General features: G+C 47.3%; 1 protein-coding gene across 2 annotated transcripts; it reads left to right on the top strand.

The window, feature by feature from the left end:
• Positions 1-1,677: 1,677 nt before the first annotated feature.
• ntn5 (netrin 5) lies at positions 1,678-18,245 on the top strand. Of its 2 annotated transcripts, none has more exons than XM_036548167.1 (7): positions 1,678-1,816; positions 10,020-11,518; positions 12,884-13,072; positions 13,799-13,948; positions 15,505-15,558; positions 15,997-16,077; positions 16,835-18,245. In XM_036548167.1, the coding sequence occupies exons 2-7, from the start codon at positions 10,030-10,032 to the stop codon at positions 17,515-17,517; spliced, it is 2,646 nt and encodes an 881-aa protein (XP_036404060.1). In that variant the 5' UTR covers positions 1,678-1,816; positions 10,020-10,029; the 3' UTR covers positions 17,518-18,245. The 2 variants fall into 2 exon arrangements, with proteins under 2 accessions (XP_036404060.1, XP_036404058.1); XM_036548165.1 differs by lacking the exon at positions 1,678-1,816 and adding an exon at positions 8,374-8,991.
• Positions 18,246-20,349: the final 2,104 nt, after the last annotated feature.

Here is a 20,349-nt window from a genome sequence, read left to right as displayed (position 1 = left end):
ACTTCGACCTAAAATAAAAACGCAGCAGTGTCTGGTTGATTTGTGGCTCACTTTTCTACCTAAGGAGTCTTGGCACTGGTCTGGGATCAGCAGGCCTATGTTGACTCGTGTTCAGCTGAATCCTTGATTAGGGTAATTTAGTCTCAGTGATTTAGTCGCTGTTTTGCTTGGCGCTGAGCAGAAAATAGTGTAAGCTCTTCCTCATGCCTGCTTCCCAGTGGGGCCTGCAGTATCTGCAGGCCTTTGTTAAAGAGCACCTCCCTCAACCACCTGATTCAACTAATCTTTGTATGGCTTGAACCACTTCAGTCCCCAAACCCCAGTCTTACATTACTAAGAACTGTTTGCAAAGTAACATGGTGACTCTTTGTCACCACGTAACCCTACCCAATCTAACTCTTCATATGATCTGGTTATAGAAAGATGTGAAGACTTACAAACTGTCCATCACAGATCATTATTAAAGGAAATTCCATTGGACATTACTGAAATGAAACCATTGTGCAATGGTGCTCCAGGGCCCTTTTCACAAACCTTGAATACGCCAAAAAGTTGAGATGAGGACTGGGTGTAGGCGGTTACATGTAGCTGTGAGCACAATTTAAAGAGTAGCCATCTGTGGGAAAGTAACAGAATGATTCGTTCTATATCAACTTTATGTACGCCAATGTCCTGCAGCGTAGGACACTTCCAAGCGCCCCAACTCATCATTACAAAAGGACTCTCTAGCTTTGCGAAAATGAGTTGTGTGTCGGCGGTGACAGGAGTCCTTTTAGCGCTTGAATTAATGACAGGGTGTTTGTACTGGAAAAAAACATCCGAAAAGAATTCTGGCATTGTGTTCCATTAAATAATCTGACCTAACGAGAATATTAATTACAAACTGCCTTTGACGACGTTTGTGTGGAGCTAATTACTTTCAAGCAATGACTTAAATTATACGCAAAACATCATCAGTTTAAATTATGTTATGCCCCTGATAGTATTGAATCGTTCCATTTGAATGCAACAGCCCTGGTCCCATCCAAAGCTGGGCAAAACGCCGTTTCTCACAATAAAATGGTTTGAAAAACTTCTACTGATGCACACGTGCCATATCTTTCCCAGTTCGCTTCGCTGCACTTGTCCTCCATCCAAAGATTTTTTTAAACTGCTCCAAGCGCTTGCGGTTATCCTTGGAGCGGGAATGAGTGTGTGCGCACACACCTGGGGAACTCTACTCAAGGGAAGTCATCAATCAGCTTTATGGGCTTCTCTGGGAACGTTTTTCCCATTCTCCTTCCTCAAATCACTTGTTCTGTTTCCTTTAACTTCAACTCATTTTCCCTCCCGTTTCACGATTTCCATCTGCATCAGCTTTAGTTCATCTGCTAGGTCCCTTACGCACGTGAGAAATGTCCTTGCTGCCATTTGCAGCATTGAAGAGAGGAGCAGGAGGGGATTTCTTTACAGGAAGCCTTTTGCACAGCAAAACGGACAGTATTGTGGCAGCTGTTAACGTCTGCTTACGCGCACTGGCAAAAAATTAACTTCAGTTTAGTGTAGTCTAGTTTGGGTCGTCTTCAAATTGCCCGCCAGTACCCAGCAAAATTCAACAGCGGGATTTCCTCCCTTGGCCTCTGTGCAGATGTGAGCCGCGGCAGTGTGTTTCCTGACGTCAGGACGGGACGCCCCCCCTGCCGCGGCGACTGAACCTAGCAGGATCCGCTCTTCAATGTGTACCGTGCGGCAGGGCAACTATCCACTTGTTACTCCCCAATTGATCAAGAACACACGAGACGAGGGCAAATGGTGATCGCGCATTGAGACGCTCATGGTTAGTGGAATCCTACGTTCTCTTTTTCTCCCTCTTCGCGCTGCTTTCTCGTGTTTGGCTGTGTGTGTTCCCGATACGTCGGCAGAAGTAGAAGGATAACGTTTTAAATTTAGAATCGAAGGACCAGGCATTGACAAGTTGATTAGTTGGAGCCGGTGAAGGTGCCAAAGTTCGCGCTTAAAGCGTTATGTTTTTCTCCGGCGTTAGAAGTCGGTGGACAAACACGCCGTGTGTCCAAAATAGATTTATGATACTTTATACTGAAAACAGCTCAAATTCACAACTTGCTTTACGTATCGTCATATTTCAGTTTACGTATGGTATTTATACCTACATGGTATATTCACACTGTAACTGTGAGCTTGTTTAAAAAAATATAGTAGCCTACCATTGGAAATATATGTAAGGCAACTTGTCATTTTTCGCAGTTGTAAGACGCATGCATGAGTCTCATGCAGTCATCAGGCCTTTATGGAGGAATGTTCTCAAATATCAACCTTAATAAAACTATACATTTTGGTTTCTAAGCAAAGACTGTATTGCAGAGATGAAAATGTGCTGTACAAGAGTACTAAACTGGGTGCAGCACACTTGTAAACCTTAATTTGTGTGAAGCCGAGCCGTTCTTTTCTTTACAGAGAGATAAAGGAAAGGTGTTCATTTGTATATTTTTTTCGAATTATAAAATTAAATTAGTCATTTGATATACCGCTTATCACAGTCTGGAACGGCCCGTTATCTGTCTTGTATTTGTGATCTGTGGTGAGTCAGTTTTTAAAATTATTTTGTTCAGGCCACAAGACGGACAGAATTTGCCTTCTTACCTAAAATACAGACTATATTACATGTGTTGAAAAGGCAGTCATACAATTATTGACCTTTGCCGTCTAGTCTAGTGGTCCCAACAGTCATAAAAGAACTTGGTGATTGCTATATTTGTAAATTTATTCAGGTAAATGAAACGGGCTCCCTTCAGCTAAACAGGGCCTGATTTGGGTGACTTTCAGGACTTATTTCCCTTTTCGACTGAAAATGTTTCTTTAAAGATATAATTCGAAATATAGTTATGTACATGCATTTTCCGATTTAACCGATTTTGTGTGTAAAGTTTCTGTTTTACTCTTTGTGTGTCACATGGCTGCGATTTGACCGAATTATTGGAATGTTATATTCGCATCGCGTTATAACAATCATAACAGCATTATATTAAATATCAGCAGTACGTTTTATCGTAGGTATTAATGCATGACATGTTATGTAACGCACACAAAATAAATTTGGGTGAAAGACGATTTGAATCCGAATAGGTGGGTGGGCTGTTACCTTTACAGTTCTGTCGCTAATGGTAGCCTAATAAAACAAATGTTTATTTCTCAAAGTTCAAATGGGGCAAGAATACAGAAACTGAAAATGTGGTGGGAGTTTTCCAGAACAACAAATTATTTTATTTGTTTATTTTGTGATATTTTACTGGACCTGTAATGACGGATTTAGACGACTGAACGCGTGTTGGATAATTTGTTACATTTCACTAATATTGTGTTCTTTAATACATTGGTGTGAAAATGCTTAGCTGCATTGAACTGTTTTAAATACGTTTTTGGAAGGTGATGTCGCGATAGGTTACTCAAATGACAGTTTCATTTTAACGATTGGGAATACTTAAGACGATTATATGAATTGAATGCAGCGCTGTGCCATATACAGGCAATACATTCTATTGGCAAAAGCACTCATAAATATGGCACAAATTAGTGTTAAATTAACCAATCCATCGCATCCACAGCACCATCATTTATTTGTTCATTTGCCGATTTAACAAAGCCAAAGGTTAATTACAACGACAAGCTTGACTTCCTCACAACCCCCGGGGGCAGTGTAATTGCAGTGTCAACTAATTCAATTCAATCTGGGCAACGAAATACTTGACCTTCGACCAACCAGAGGGATTTTCCCCATTCTTTGTTTTTGAAATAGTTAAAGTTTTGTTAAGGGGTTGACAGCTGAGTAGGTGGATATACAGATAGCCTACGTTAATATTTAGCATTTTGAATATTAAAGTAACCATGCTTTGTTAAACAGCCTGGTGTGACCATCACTGTTTTTCATTTTGTTATCGATGTCGCTGTTGGCCTCTTCGTATAGTCAAACGTTTTGACACAACGCTGCCAAATATTATTGTTGGAAAATTTCTTTAGCGGCTTACTCATGTGAAATGGGACACAAAAATGCTCCATTAACCGTACACGTATGTTTTTTTTTTTTCTGACAGGGTCATACACGTGTGAATGAAAGAGAGCCACATATTCATATTTCTATAAATAATTTAATTGCAGCGTTCCAGTCTCAAGATTTGGACAAAATGCGTCAGCGAAAATCTTTGCTGGCCCGAAGTGAAGGGCAGTACTTTCCGTTTATCATTTTTTTAAATTAAGATGTGAAACGAACGAAAAGGAAAACACCTCCTCTTGTTCAGTTCTCGGCACGTGGCCAAGCTGTGTCTGACAGTTAATTCTGTCTAAGCGGTTTTGACTGGGCTCTGTTTTTCATATTTACATTTTAAATTTAACGGGGTGGTTGGAGGTAATTGTGACAAAATATCATATTCATATTTTAGTCAAAACAGCGATCGATTTTTTTTCTTTCTGAAAAATACTTCAGCTTCGGAGGCCTACCAACCCTCGGCCGTGTATGGATCTATATGCACTGACTAGCCTTTTCCTCACAGATTACTACTTCTGAAATCAGGTATAAAACAGTAACCTAAATAATTTGTTCGTTCGCAATAGCCCACACTTGTGCGCGGCAATAATTCCGACGCTGAGGAAGGATTAAAAGTGATTTTATATTATAACAAATTTAAATTTCTTAACCCCAATTTTATCGCATGGTCGGCTAAAATGGTCAGCATTTCCTTTCCAATATCTGTGCATTTACTTATATATCTGTAATATTTATATTTTCAGCCTACTCGGTATATTTATAATAAAGCAGTTCTTGCTCAATCTGTTTATTGGGGTGAATGGATTGAGGTTATACAATTTCCCTTGTTTGACACCTCGTCTTATATTTCCTTCCCACTCTTTATTATATTTATATATTATTTTGACCAGTTTTAATTTTTGAAAACGTAGCCTCTTCCAGATTTGTTTTAGCAACTGATGGACGTTTTATGGCAGTGGACAAAATCAAATTGGTTTTTATTTGTCATTATTAATTATCCCAGTTAATGTTAACCGATAGGCCATAATAGGTATACTATAGGTTGAATATTTCTTTCATGATTGTTATCAGGAGATCTGTTTTAGCCTTTTGTTATTAAAGATAAGGGTCGCTTATCGAATTGAAAACGGTTTCTCATACTTTCATCTCTGAGTTTAACATTAGCTAACTGTCCGAAAACGAATTCATGGGGCATCTGTTTTTCGGTACGGACACTGAACCGACAAACCACCATGGAAAAGAAATTGCCAATTCGTTTGAGCGGTTGTGGCGTGGGAGAGTGCGAGAAGGGGGTTTCTCCGCCGTCGCAGGCATGTGGTTTCGCAGTTAAATATGCTTCTCTAAAATAAAGTCCACCGCTGCCATTGTTTGACCTGTAAAAAGTATTTCCAGCGAGTAAGCGCGCCGAGAACTCCTTCCACCCCATTTATTTCTGCTGTCTCGAGTGCGAGATTCCCATGGAGTGTCACGGCTGTTGGAGAGGTGTGAACCGAAAAGACAGGGGCCTTTTGCTAAAGATACGACCAGCGATAATCCATTTTCTAAGGCCAGTCAGCGCACCTCCCTCACGGCCCACTAAAATTAGATTATTACACCTAAACCAGGACTCCAGGAATGTTCACCGTGTGGAAAGACAGACTTGTTGAGCAGACGAAGAATGCCGTTCGGGAATCGGTCGGTGTACATAACATTTCTCTTCCCGGGGTTTCGGCAGTGTTATATTTCGGACAGGCTAAGGACAATTGGAAATTAACAAAGGTGTTACTGTCAGTTGTTAACACCGCCAAACAGGTGTCTGGTTGAGAGTTTCACTGTGTATGTTTACGTTATGAAAACGGCTAGCGCGTAATTGAACAAGCCTAACGTATTTGGAGATTTAATATCAAATCACACACAAGATTGGCTATTACATGGGCTTAGTACAGACACAAAATTGGGGAGATGCCAAGCCGTATAGGTATATTTCTTACGCAATAACATAAACTATAAGTAAAGTGGTACATGGTACAATTTGTTGTCTGTATTTCTTTGTCTCCTCATTCTCTGTTTTGAGAGGCTCAGTTTTCATGTTGAAAAATGAAAACTGTACAAGAGTTTGTTTCCAGAAGGCACTGGCTTTGCAAAAATACCGGTTTATCAGCCTACTCTGCAAATAAAATTCACTGATACAATATTCAATTATTTATTGCTAATGAACATTTCACTCGGGCCTGCCAATTCATGTCTGAATAAAATCACCCCTGTGTGAGAACATGTGCATTGTAAAAATTACAATACTAGAGATTCATTCAATGAAATTCTTATGAGTTCACAGTATGTCATGACAATGCAACAATATGACATCGTGCTCACTTTATTTAAACTTTTTTAACTTGATTTTTTTCCCTAAACGTGCTGTGGGTAACATGCTGTCCAGTTGCTGGAGGCACTGGCCGTCGTGGGATCGTCCATCATGGAGGGACCATGCTGGGCCTGTTGCAGAGCAAAGCTGTGTGTTGCCCATGACGAGGAATGTTAAAACGTGTGAGACAGGCCAAATCCTGCTCATCTGCTCCCTAATGCTGCCCAAACACTGGGATTTAGACCACTGAGTGGAACGGGGCAAGCTGGCAGGTACTGAACCCCCTGCCAACAGAGCCCCCCCCCCAAAAAAAAAAAACCCGCTCACACACACACACATGCAACTCTATGTGGAGCTCATGATACCCTCCAGCTCCCTCCTTAAAAGAAAAACAAAGGCGTAAAGCAGGTTTACAAACAAGTGAAGAGAAGCTCTCTCTGGGGTTTTTCCTCTAGCTGTTGTTGCTGCCCGCTGACTCTGGAATCTCATCTGTCAGTTTTCAGCCACTGAGGGCCTGCTGCAGTTGGCCCAGTGATTTTTATTTACATAGAACATTATCTTAATGGGTAATATTTTAGCGAGTTTACATTTGGCTCTTTACATTTGTTTTCCACTGTCTGAATAAGCAGGGGTTTTTGTCAGTGACTGGGCCCGTATTACAGCTTTAATGTGGATACGGATATTATGTGAAATTGTGGCATTTATTTGCTTAGCATATGTGCATCCCAAGATCAACCTTTTGAACATATGTCTGTTTTTACAACTGGAGGTTTATTGAAGCAGCCCGGATTAAGTACCTTGCTGAAGGACACGACGGCAGTGTCCCACGTGGGAATAAAACCTGCAGTCTCTTACAGCCTCAACTCCATAAACCAATTCACCACACTGCAGCCTTACATCACTGCCGTTAAGTCATTTATTACCATCATTTTTTATGGTGATTTGGTACAACCACCCCTCCCACTCCTTTCCACACACACAGATGCACATAAGGTCCATTTACAGAAACTGCGTCAAAGAATTGAATCAAACGTTGAAACCGTATCCCCCCCTTCCCAGGAACAGCCACGATCCAGAAACGTCAAACTCGGATTTCGCCAGTGGGAAGGTTATGACACTGATCTCTATGAAAAGCATCGGTCCATCAGGACGCTGTAATAGGCTATGTTTAATTAGTCTTGTAATATAGAGCTGGAGTAACGGGGACCTGAGACGAGCACAAATCACAGGCAGGGAATTTCTAATCCCTCCTGGTCTCTGTCAGCCCCAAATATCACAGCTCTGCTCTTTCATCTGACATGGAACCTGTAAACTGAAGCCCTTTGAAATTCAATATTCAATTAATCAGCCTGATCAATTAATGAGCATCAGTTTTTAGCGGGGGACAGTGGGGCAGGGGGTGCGATCGGGTTCCCACAGGGCATGTCGCGACACGCCTGGAGCGGAGGGGAGCTGCACTGGGGCCCCCGGGAATTTGGGGGGCCGTCGGGATGGGTCCGGCGATCACGCCCGTCATCACCTCGGACGTGATCCGCTGCGTTTCCACTAGTGACACCACAACAAATTGTCCTGGCCCAGGCTGGGTAGCCTCCGTGGAGAGGTGCGCAGGGGTGGCTCTGAAATCACCCCCCCTTCTCCCCCCCAGCCCCACAGAGCCCAGTGCGGAGCCTCATGTTTCAGGCGCTGGTCTAATTGAGCGCACTGACTACCCCCCGCGACCCTTCCAACACCCTCCTCTCCTGCAGGGCCAGTTTATGCATCCCTGCTGACTGTGCTGTCAGTGTCAAACGCTCGTTAGGACATCATCAATCTTCGGCAGTTAGGAACATTCCCAGAGAGAAGGGGGCAGGTGACAGACAGAAAGAGGGAGAAAGAGAGTGAGGGAAAGGCACGGAGAGGGGCAGAGAAGGAGGGAAGGAGAGCGAGCCAGAGGGGCGCGTGGAGAAAGATAGAGGGAAACTTGGAGGATGGGGGGAGGGGGGGTGGTAGAAAGTTTTACAATGCACGTGTGTCTAAAACTTGTTCGGTTTGAAGTACAGTACCTGGCCTCTGCTTGCTTCATAGAAGTCTGCTGTCAAAGCTCAATGAGTTATGACTGCTGTAGTCCATGTTATAATTGCTCATTCTAAGAACAGGCAAAATGATTTTCTAAAGCAAAAAATCAGGAATTAGGCAAAAGATTCACCTGCCTGCCTTTTAGAGGGGTGTCCCCACATAATCACAGATACTAGAATTCTGGACTTCTTTTTTCTACAGAACAGTAGTGGGAAGAATTTTGGTAGTCTGGCAAAAGGTAAGCACCCAGTCTGACCTGACATGTACTTGCATTTCCGCGTAATAAAAAAAGCAGTTCTAAGGTTACAAAGTCATGGAAAATCAACACCTGGATGGGTATATAATGGATTAACCTGGCATGAGAAGTGGACTGATTTGGAATCGGCATTACCAGAAAGGACATGCTTTCGCCTGGAACTGGCTTGATCTACCTGCTTTACACATCCAGTCATTTGCAGTGATGTCTTTTGCTTTAAAACGGAGAAGGATAATCACAAGGCTTGGGACGTCATTGCTAAAAAATCGAGCTTACCCTCCTATAGTGTCTGTATTCAAGGTAAGAAAACATTTAATGATATTTTTAAAAATTCTGGTACAGTATCACTTTAAAAGACATGTAACTCCCATGTGAGAAATATATATTCCAAAAAAAAAACACTGGTTATATACAGAATACATTCAGCAGTATTTGCTGAATGAGAGGTTGTACATTTTGACCTTTCTCTATAAATCTTTCCCTCCATCTCCATCTGACTTCCATTTTTTTTATTCTTCCCCCTCCCCAAACTTTCTCTCTCTCCCTTTGTCTCTCTCTGATTCCCTGACCCGTTCCAGGGTAGAACGCATGGCTCTGGAATAATATGGGTTGAACCATAAATTTGATGGATGTGGCCCAGCTTGCGTTGGGGCCAGCTGTTACGTATGGTTTTTGTCATTCTTTGTTGGCCCCCTGTATTTAGGCGCTTACCTACAGACCCTTGCTATTTATGAGCTCTGAAGGCAAAGATGAACGTGTTTTTAAACACAGCAACGTGACGACCCGAGGAGGGGTGTTTTGGAAGGGTGGGCGGGTTGGCGATGAGGGGTTTCATTGGGTTACAGTTGCAAAGGGGAAATATTAAAACTTCGGAACTGTTGGCGTAAGCTGGTATGTTTCCAGTATTGGCACAGTGTTAAGGAAGTCTTATACTCGCTCCATTGGCGTCAAAGTGACATCGAATGAATGAGCTGGCATTTTCATGACCTTTTTAAGCACTCGGCTTTTCAGTGCTGAGTGTGTTATGATACGATATGATTTGTGAAATTTGTTTTGCATCACAGGCTGCTCTGCTAAACATCATATGGTTACAACACGCAATCAGCACAGGTAGACAGACATTTACACATATATATTCAAGTCACACTTTACAGGAGTCCGCCTCACATTCACAAGGACCATATTCTTCTCCCCCACAATTGCATTCGGCCTATATAATTGCACAATCCCACTCCATTTACTGCCACAAACCCTTTATGTTGCCAGCATTGTTGGTACTTGTTGGTAACTGTTGTTGATCCCTAAAAAGTGTCTGTTTTTTCCAACAGGCTCGGTGACATGACACCCTCGCCCTGTTCCCTTCCCTTCCTCCCTTTTCTCTTCCTCTTATCCCTCATCTGTCCTTCCCTCTCCCATTCCCCGCTGCGCTGGTCCTCCTCTCAGGACCCCTGCTATCACCTGGACGGGCGTCCCAGACACTGCCTGTCAGAGTTCATCAACGCTGCGTACGGGGTGCCGGTCCGTGCCGGGGAATCCCAGGGCGGAGCCGGGAAGAATGTCAGCTCCCTCACCGACCTCCACAATCCCCACAACCTGAGCTGCTGGCTGGGAGAGGGAGCGGGCAGGGACTGGACCCTGACTGTGCCCCTGGGCCGGCGCTTTGAGGTCACCTACATCAGCCTGCAGTTCTGCCAGCAGGGGGAGCTGCCGGATTCCCTTTCGATCTCCATCCTCAAGTCCATGGACTACGGCCGCAGTTGGAGGCCGCTCCAGTTCTACTCCCCGGACTGTCCTGGGAAGTTCGGGCTCCCCGCCCGCGCCTCGGCCCCATCCCGCCACCAGGAGACCGAGCCCCTCTGCTCGGATCCCCGCCCCCTGCAGAGGCACAGAGGGGGCCTGGTCCTCGCCTTCTCCACTCTAGACGGCCGCCCCTCCTCTGCAGACTTTGACTATAGCCCGGTGCTCCAGGACTGGGTGACTGCCACTGATATCAGGGTGGTGTTCCACAGGCACCAGAACAAGCCACAGCTGAGGGACGAGTTTGTGTGGGGTGAGGATGGGGCTTTGAGATGGAGGGCGGGGTCGAAGGAGGAGGGAAGAAGCCAGGTGGACCAGGAGAAAGAGCAGAGCGCTTGGGGGAGACCAGGGACAGGTTTAAGAGAGCCAGGCCTTGGCAGGAAAGGGGAGGAGTTCAGAACAGAGGCCCAATTATTTGGTGAAAAGGATGGGAGCACAAAAAAGACAGGCAGAAGAGGAGGCAGGAGGGGGGAAGGGATGGGCAAATCCCTGAAGAAGAATGGCAGCAAAGGAACAGGACAGGCAGAGGATGGACACAATGTGACCAGGAAGGAGGAGGAAGGAATTACTCAGGGAAGAGGCATTGTCTCCTCAAGAAAGGGGAGGGGTGAGGGCAAGCGGCGGGGCCGCAAGAGGGAGGGTCCCCAAAGGAGGGGGTGCACAGAGGGAGTCTGTGATTGGACCGTGGAGGGACGGGGGCGGGGTTCCAGGGGGCAGGAGCTGAGGAAGAGGCGGAACCACAACCGGGGTGTCGTGGTGCAGTCGAGGCAGAGGAGCGGGAGCCTCCAGTGGGCCCCGAAGCCCCCGTCCCCCCTCTCCTCCCCGCCGCCCCTCTCGCTCTCCGACCTGCAGGTGGGCGGCAGGTGCAAGTGCAACGGGCACGCCTCGCGGTGTCGCCGTGACGCCCAGGGCCAGGCCGTGTGCCAGTGCGAGCACCACACCGCCGGGCCCGACTGCGACGTGTGCCAGCCCTTCTACTACGACCGGCCCTGGCAGCGCGCCACGCCCACACAGCCACACCCCTGCGTCCGTGAGTCACACGTCCTGCCACTGTCTGTCTGCTCACGAGTAACACCCATCACAATTGGCTCATATCATTATCGAGACCATGAGAAGGTTACATTATATTACATTACATTACAGCTCCACTACATTACAGTTACTTAGTGCAGCATTTCCCAAACCTCTCCTGGAAGACCCCCTGTCCTGCATGTTTTAGATCTCTCCCACTCCAACACAGCTGATTCAAATGATCAGTTTGTTGTTAAGCAGCCTCAGGAGTTCATAACGAGTTGATCATTTGAATCAGCCGTGTTGGAGCAGGGAGAGATCTAAAACATGCAGGACAAGAGGTCCTCCAGGAGAGGTTTGGGAAACGCTGACTTAGTGGACACTCTTATCCAGACAGGTTTGGCATGACTTACATTTTTTACATGTTATCCATTTACACTGCTGGATATTTTCTGAGGAAATTCAGGTTAAGTGCCTTTACCAAAGGTACAACCACAGTGAAACCCTCCTCCTTACCACTACACCACACCACCACCCATGTAGTAGCTACGTGCTGCAAAACAGTCCTCATTGGACAGCAGGAATTTAGGCTCAGTTCCACCTTTTTTGCTCTTCTCAGTTCAACCTTTTTATTACATCAGTGCTACCTTGTCAGCTTGTCACACACTTGTATATTTGGTTGGAATCACATGTATTGGAATGAACAAACAGTCATGTAGATATACACATGGTTCTCATAGCAACCATAGCAGGTACAGGCTAATGTAGCTAACTAGCTATATTTATGTTTTTTAGGTGTAGTTATACAATAAAGGTTGCAATTCACAAAATATGTCTTCTTTTCCAGAAAAACATAAGAAAATAGCTAAGAATAAAATAATAAAGCTGATTACCATCAAGTTTTAAACATCGTGGGTGCATCTAGTAGGGAAATACAATACCATACAATACAATAAGCCTGCTCATTTTCAAATGATAATGACAGTGAAGCTCTCTACTCTATCACAGTGATTTTGATTAGAGGATAATTTACAGATCAATTGCATTGCAGTAAAACTCAACCCATCCCAGTGTTCTTTTAATTATGTTGTATCACTGTTAAATGGGAGCTTTGCACCTGCCAGTCGCCTCATGTGGGTAAGAGAATCCTTTTATATCCTGGCACAGACACTCGTTTGAAATTAGTATTATTTGCTACCATAGAAGTATGTGGTGCTGTAGTTTATGATGACACCACCACCATCTATGGAGTTCTGCTATTGAATTACTACCTGGCTGGATGATCTGTCAAGCAGCTGAAAGGCTAATTGGCTCCTGTTATGATTTCCCAGTTAAAGCTGTTCTGTGCTGGCGTTCTCACCCCCCCCCCTCCCTCCGTCCCCAGCGTGCGAGTGTAACGGCCACTCCACGCGCTGCAGGTTCAGCATGGAGGTGTTCCAGCAGTCGGGCAGGCGCAGCGGGGGCGTCTGTCTGAAGTGCAAGCACCACACGGCCGGCCGCCACTGCCAGTACTGCCAGAGCGGATACACGCGCGACCACAGCAAGCCCCTGAGCCACCGCCAGGCCTGCCGACGTCAGTGTGTGTGTGTGTGTGTGTGTGTGTGTGTGTGTGTGTGCGTGCGTGTGTGCGTGTTCATTTCATTTTGCATTCTCAGAATCATATTTGTGCATTTGTGCACGCATCCACGCAGGTGTGTGTTTGAGTGCGTGTTAAATAGATTTTGTTTGCTCATAGTTAGTATTGTTGTATGTACTTCCATGAATATGTGAAAATGCCACATGTAGAGTCGTGTGTGTATGTGCGTTCCTTTGATTTTTGTGTTCTTTGTTAGCAGCCTGCTTGACAGGGATAGAAAAACTAAGTAGAAACATTATGTATAAGTGGTAGCATTATGATTATCTATGTACATAATAATGCTATGGAACAAACCCATATCTCATAACTGAATATGAAAGTGGGAACCCCTGAACTCCTGCTCTCCCAGCACCAGCATCTGTTCGTTTCCCACCAGACTTGTTAGAATAAATTGTAGAGGCGCTGGGTGATGTTTACTTCTGCTCAGTATCGTCCCTGCCTGTAACACCACAGTGACCTGAAAGAGGTAAACATTTGCACTGATTTAGCGGAGGTTAGTGCAGGAATGATGGAGCTTTATTTAAACTAACGTGTGCAGAATAAACACGGTTGCTTAAGTACTTCTTCCTCTCTGTCTGTATCCTGCATGTGACCCACCTCCTCCTCCCTCTCCACCTCTCACCCTCCCTCCTCCCCACCCCTGCCCCCCCCCCCATCCCACAGCTTGTCAGTGTCACCCGATGGGGGCTGTGGGGCGATGGTGTAACCAGACGTCGGGGCAGTGTCTCTGTCGGGACGGGGTGACGGGGCTGAGGTGCAATCGCTGCGCTCCCGGGTACCAGCAGGGGCGCTCTCCCCTCAGGCCCTGCCTCCGTAAGTCCCGGATCGACCCCTCTCCAACAGCATGCCCCTGCCCTGTCCTGGTCCTGATTCATGACCTTTCATAACCTCTCATAACCTGTCAATCTACCAGTTAACTCAGTCATTCATTGATTTGGTATATCGTCATGATTGTTTTTCATTTCCCCTCAACTGTTAACATGGACTGAAAATATTCCCTTTTTGTGAAACACCACTGAGCATTTTCTCTGGTCCCGGCTCTGTGTGTGCAGATCTGGAGACCTGGGCGCCTCTGCATTAATGCTCTTTGTCTGAGTGGGGAGAATCAGCTGCCCCGCAGGCCTGTAAGACCAGCAGCAGGCGTCGCGGGTCTGTAATCGGGCCCAGCGGGTTTATTCCTGCTGTCCCGACCTGCCTCCGCGGCCGTAAGCGCTAATCCATGTGTGTCCCCTTGCGTTTGATCGTCGGGAGCCGAGAACGAGCCGGGCGGGCGGCGCGTTTTCGGGCCCCAATCAGGTGACACCACGTCGCCACGCACCTGCTGGGGCGATCAAGCCGCCCGTCAGTGCGGCAGACACATAATTCTTCAAGTGAAAAGACTCACTGAAAGAAAACCTTGTTTGTTTTTATACCCCATCCATCTGCCCTATTAATAGGCTCACGAAGCAGCGTCTAAAAACAAGACTGAGATCGAAATCCTCCAGCCCTCTGCAGAACCAGGACTTTATCTGTATCGGCAAAAATTTACTCACTCAGCTAGCAAATCTGATTTCTTTGCGGATGCTACCGTCACCTGTTGAGGGGATATTTTTTTGTGTGTTTGAGCCATGCTGTTACAATACAGGACCCCCTCCTGTGATTACATAAAGTAAGGAGTGCACAGAGTGGATACTGACTTCATGCCCCCCCCCCCCAAATCTCCACCGGAGCACCTCTCTCCCACAGTCAGCTGTGCAGGAGGATTGGGTGTCACTGTCCCAGTTGTGTCAGAGTGGAGAGGAGAGGCGCGGGGGCTCTGGAAATGCCTGGGTAATATATGGGTGGCCCTGCAGGCTCCAGGCCTTTCATGGCCAGGGTCAGGGCACGCGGCGGCGCATCTCAGAGGCCCGGGGTAACGTTAGACAGACGCGCTGCCGGCGGCGCGCTCGGCCGGCCGGGTCCTCCTCCTCTTCTTCCTTCAGTAACGTTAGACGGACCGTCTGAGGGCCCCTGTGGCCCGGCGCGTCGCTGGGTGGGCGACCCGAGACCCCCCCCTCCCTCACCTCCCACAGGACCACACACATGCACGGGCCGGCCCAGACGCGCTCTGGGGGCGGGGGGGGGGCCCACGCACACATAGCGCGCATATTCACATTCTCAGTCCATTCGACACACGCATACCCCCACTGCGCCAGGGGCCTGCACTGCTGTTCCGCGGGCTGGCAGAGAGCTTCTGCTCCGATCATCTGCAACCCCCCCCCCCCCCCCACAACCTCCCCCCACTTCTGGGCCAAAAGTCACAAGGAAGTGCGCCTGCACTTATCTCCTCTTTTAACACTACATGTTTGTGTGTGTGTGTGTGTGTGTGTGTGTGTGTGGACTCCACACAGGGATCCAGGAGGTGGTCCCTACGACGCCAGTCTACCAGCCCCAGTACAGCATAGGTGAGATGATTGACGACAAGGAAATAAACTGCTGCCTTGACTTGCACAGGCCCAAATCAAGGTTTCGCGGAAGCCCTTCCACAGATAACTTTTTGAACCTCTTACAAGATATATTAAGAAAATGGGCAAGGCTCTCAAGAGGTCCCTGCTTTTAAGTATCCAGCGCTGGCCACACGTGTGAAATCCTGGTTTCCTCGTTTCTGGCCTCTGCTCTGATTTGTATTTGTCGCCCCCTTGTGGCTTCCATGTGTAACACCTCATCAGCTGTGTGTGGCTAGCGCACTAGGGAGCCACAGGATACTCTGATGACAAACAGCGACAGGTCACATTGTAATTAGAGTGTTTGGCATGTGCAGCTGTCCGGCTTAATCTTATTATATTTCTTTCTCTCTCCTTCTCTTCCTTTCTCATCTCACCCTCCCTCTCTTTCTCTCTCAGCTGAGGAGTGCGGCTCCTACTGCCAGCCTTCCCAGGTCAAAGTGAGAATGAACCTGGACACTTACTGTCTGAAGGACTATGGTAAGTGATAGGACCCACACCAGGAATGCTGTAGAACACAGAGGTGCTGTCTAGACCGACCTACATTCTTGAGAGTGTGCACGGTACAGAATCTCATTTCTCCCCCTCTTTCTGCTCCCTAGCAACCCTCTCTCTCACCCCTGCCTGTTTTGTCTCTTTTATTAGCAGAGTAATTGTCGCTGATGTGTATGATATATGGTGTCTATTATGTATTAAACACTGATTGGATATTGTATACCAAAACCCTTGGCATTTGTGTGAGATGCAGTCTAGAGGCACTGCGTTGAACTGATTTTCTCCAAAAATAAACCACCCTCATTCTGGAACACTGACTGATCATTTAAAACCGTAAATCATTGTGAGCCTGCTGTATTGTTTGTAGGTGTACTGTATGTGTTATAATGTTTTATGCGACCTCTCCTGGTGATGTCATTGTACAATAATTTGTGAACAGCCAGAGACTTATTTCCCAGTAGTTACAGTAAGGCTCTGTGTCACAGATGTTATATTCATCATCGCCAGATATTCATTTCTCTGTGTTTCACCATGAAAGGTCTGTTTTCATTGTGGAAGCCCTACGTGTGCCTTGTGAACATTCTTGAAGGGACGTGGACTAAAACAGAGTCTCTGTAGCTAGTATTGGAAAGCAGACAGCAACAGAACTTCCAAGACAGCGGACGGAATATCTGGAATAGCTGAATATCTGGTCTTAATAAATAGAGTATCTGTGACGCTTCCTGTCTCTTCCCCGCCGCAGTGCTGAAGGTGCAGGTGAGGGGAATGGAGCGGTCGGGACCCTGGTGGCAGTTCTCCGTGTGGGTGCAGTCCGTGTTCCGCACGGGGGCGTCCCAGGTGCGCCGGGGGCTGCAGGCACTGTGGGTGCCCGACCGGGACCTGGGCTGCGGCTGCCCCGCCCTGCAGGTGGGCCGCACCTTCCTGCTAATCGGGGCGGAGGACGGGCGGAGCTGGGGCCCCGAGGAGAGCCGGCTGGTGGCGGACCGCTCGGCGCTGGCCCTGCCGTGGCGGGAACACTGGAGCCCCAAGCTGCGGGGGTTCCGGGGGCAGGACAGGAGGGGCCGGTGCCCCGCGGGCCCCCAGGGGAACGGCACGCGTCCCCTCTCCTCCCAGCACTCGCAAGCGGGATTCACCCCCCCGCACCTGGAGCCCCCACCCCTGCTGCCCCCCACAGAGGCCAGGCAGGCGCCCCATGCACACAGTGACTCATCAGGGCCTCCTGTCGTGCCGGACCCGCAAAGCCTGGAGCCACAGCACACGCAGTCGCCACCGCCGGAGACGAGCCCGCAGCTCCCCCAGGATGACCCGCCCTCTCTGGACACGGCCCGCGTGCTGCAGTCCCGCCCCCACCCCAAACCGTCACGCCCACGGAAGCATTCCGCCTCCACTCCTGCCCCCTCACAGCCACCCCAGCCCCCCCACTGATGATAGAGGAGAGGAGGAAACTGTGGAGGGGCTTGACCTCCTCTGTGTGGGGCGGGAATATTTTTCGGAGTGGGCGGACTGAATGGCTCACAAAGCTCCGTCCCCAGGCGGGCACCCGCCTCCCTGCCCTAGGACGACTGGTGGAGCTGTACTATATGTCTTAAAATGTCGCAGGGGGCGGGGTTTCTGACCTCTCAACTCAACTTTCGGAACAAAAGCCACTTTTAGTAGAGCTATGGCCAGGGGATGTGAAATGACAGCAGGATGTTTTGGGACTGGTTAACCTTTTCCTGACCTCACAGACCTGTATGAGGCCAGTCAAGGACATGATTGACACGCCCCTCTTTCAGTAATATTCCTTATATTATAGGCTTAAGGCCTGCAAAGCTTAGAAAATGAAAACCAGGATGCCTTTAGTACACTGGTTAAAAGAAACATGAGGGCTTGATTCTCAGGTATCCACTCCAACAAAACCATAATGTATTGTGTAATAACCTCTTTCTAATTGTAGACATTTGAAGTATTACCCAAAGTAAGGGTATCTGGTTGTAGTTCTGGATTTTCCAACTGCCATCCACAACAGTTGTCTGTGTAAACCCTTCAGGAAAGAGGGGGCGTGTCTCCAAACATGTGGCCTCTCCCCCTGCCCTGTTACATAACGCGGGCACGGGGGTAGGTGCCAGAAATCTCCTCAGCCATTTCTAATTTTTCTGATGATTCTCAATGCCCACCAGACTGTGATCAAATCAACAAACAGGAAATGGAAATGGCTGTAATTCAAATGGTTACTGAAGAACATTTTGTTATTTTATTTACATGTAAGCACTTCATTTGACCTACAGTAAGTAGGTGAACGATTAAAGCTGTGTAAGTTAAAATGCTACTAACTCCACTCTGAAGAAATGGTGTCTCTAATTATTATAATGAAATCCATAGTGATAATTTAAAAATGGAATCACTGGACCCTCTGATTTTTGGGGACCAGTTCTGTAGTTTTAGGGGAGTAAGGTGTCCCTAGAGAATCCCCAGAGCATCAGGGAGGTCTGCCCAAGGTCACAGAGTCTCTGACATAATTCATGAACAGTATCGTGCCTGGTGCATGCTGCAGTGGCAACTAAATGAGTGACAAAAAAAATCTAGGCTGAGTGACTGCGAGTTGCCCGGAAAGGTCAATGGAGTGTTTGCACACAACACCCATTGAAAGTGTTTGAACATACCAAACTCATGCCAAGTACTTCAGATATTCCTGATTACAGAGCTCCCTGGATTGAGTTTTTTTTTTTTCCAGACAATCGCCCTGTGTGCTTTGTAAAAGCATCTTGAGGAGATTTTTGAAGACTTGAGGAGACTTTCTGGCCCTGCCCTCCCCTCCTACATAAAGGAGCATGTGTGTGTTACATATACCATATGGATCGCCCACGTCACAAATGAACTCTGCTGCCCTCCCCCCCTTCACATACACACACACACATACACAGAGGGGCCGGTCAGCAGGAGTAAGGTCCAGTGGCCTGGTCCAAATCAAGGTTGGGGGGGACGTGAAAGTTAAGTTGGTTGAAACCTGGATGGTGGTGTGGGTTTTGAAGAGATGAGCGGATGTGAGAAAACCAGTCAGAGGTGACACCTTCCCTGTGTGCATGGCACCTGATTGAAAACGGAAGAGAAACCACTTGTTGGTGGCTGGCTGTGTTTCTGTGGGCCACCACACAAGGGAAAGCTGCACCTGCTCACATCTTCCAAGAAGCACCCGTCATCCCCCTGGTCCTGACCTTTAACCTTTGTCAGATCTGCTTCCAGCCTGAGTGATGTGAAGTCGCTTTGGCGCGCTCTCATACACACCCTCGCAAACAAATACTTAATTTAACACGCGCTCCCTGATATGCACAGTATACACACAGCGTGCAGAGCAATGGCGGCGGTATTCATGCCAGCGCAGTCCACTCGCGCATGTCGGTTTTTCCACGCGTTAGCCTACACGCGAAACATCCATGCAACGCTCATCAAAGGTTCGTACATGAGATACATGTAAGGCATAAATGCACACAACATTTAAAGTAACATACTGTATATATACACACATACACACACAGTGGCTGGGAGGGAGATTAACTCTGACAGGGAGAGTGTAAACACCTTCCACAGAGCCGTGCCATATTTACTGCCTCGCTGGTGGAATTTTTACGAGACGAGAGGCCACACGGAGAGGCAGAGTTCAACAAGCTCCACGGCCTTTGCACGCACACACACACACTGACTTCATTTCTGCATCCAGAGCGGATTAATCTTGCTCTCTCTCCCCCTCAGTGTTGCTAAACCCCCCCGCCGTTTACATGCTCCCCGCACGAATGCCTCACATCTACAGCTATCCGCAACCCGACTCCCTCCTGATTACTCCTAATCAAGTGTGCTCTTTTCTGTGCCCTCAGCAACAACTCGCGCTGCCTCTACTGCCTACTGCAGTAACTGGGTCGCATGGTGATTTCCTCTACATAATCAGGAGACAAAACTGCCCCAGCGAGAAAACAAAATACGCATTTTCAGAAAATATCATATCTTCAATGCCCTACAGATTTGTTCATATCTATGATTAATGGATTACAGGAATTAAAATGATATAACAGGGGAAAAACGTTCTACTTTAACTTAAACAAAATGCCTAATCCAGAAACCATGAGGGTCACATTTATCCTCACCTTTTTAAAGAAGTATTTTAAATAGCAACTGCATTTTGAAAGTTTTCAAGCGTCTAGCAGTGTCCAGACGGTCGCTTGTTTTGGCCGGGGAGTGTTGCTGCTGTTGAATCGGAGCCAGGTGCTTAACCCGAAGCTCTTC

The sequence above is a fragment of the Megalops cyprinoides genome, chromosome 16, assembly GCF_013368585.1.
Source record: "Megalops cyprinoides isolate fMegCyp1 chromosome 16, fMegCyp1.pri, whole genome shotgun sequence".
NCBI classification, from domain to species: domain Eukaryota; kingdom Metazoa; phylum Chordata; class Actinopteri; order Elopiformes; family Megalopidae; genus Megalops; species Megalops cyprinoides.
This window is presented reverse-complemented; position numbering and strand designations above follow the sequence as displayed.

Coding starts and splice junctions, on each gene's coding strand:
- ntn5 (XM_036548167.1), top strand. CDS start 10,030: ATGACACCCTCGCCCTGTTCCCTTCCCTTCCTCCCTTTTCTCTTCCTC. Junction 13,949..15,504: donor TCCCCTCAGGCCCTGCCTCC/GTAAGTCCCGGA, acceptor GACTCCACACAG/GGATCCAGGAGGTGGTCCCT. Junction 16,078..16,834: donor TTACTGTCTGAAGGACTATG/GTAAGTGATAGG, acceptor TCCCCGCCGCAG/TGCTGAAGGTGCAGGTGAGG.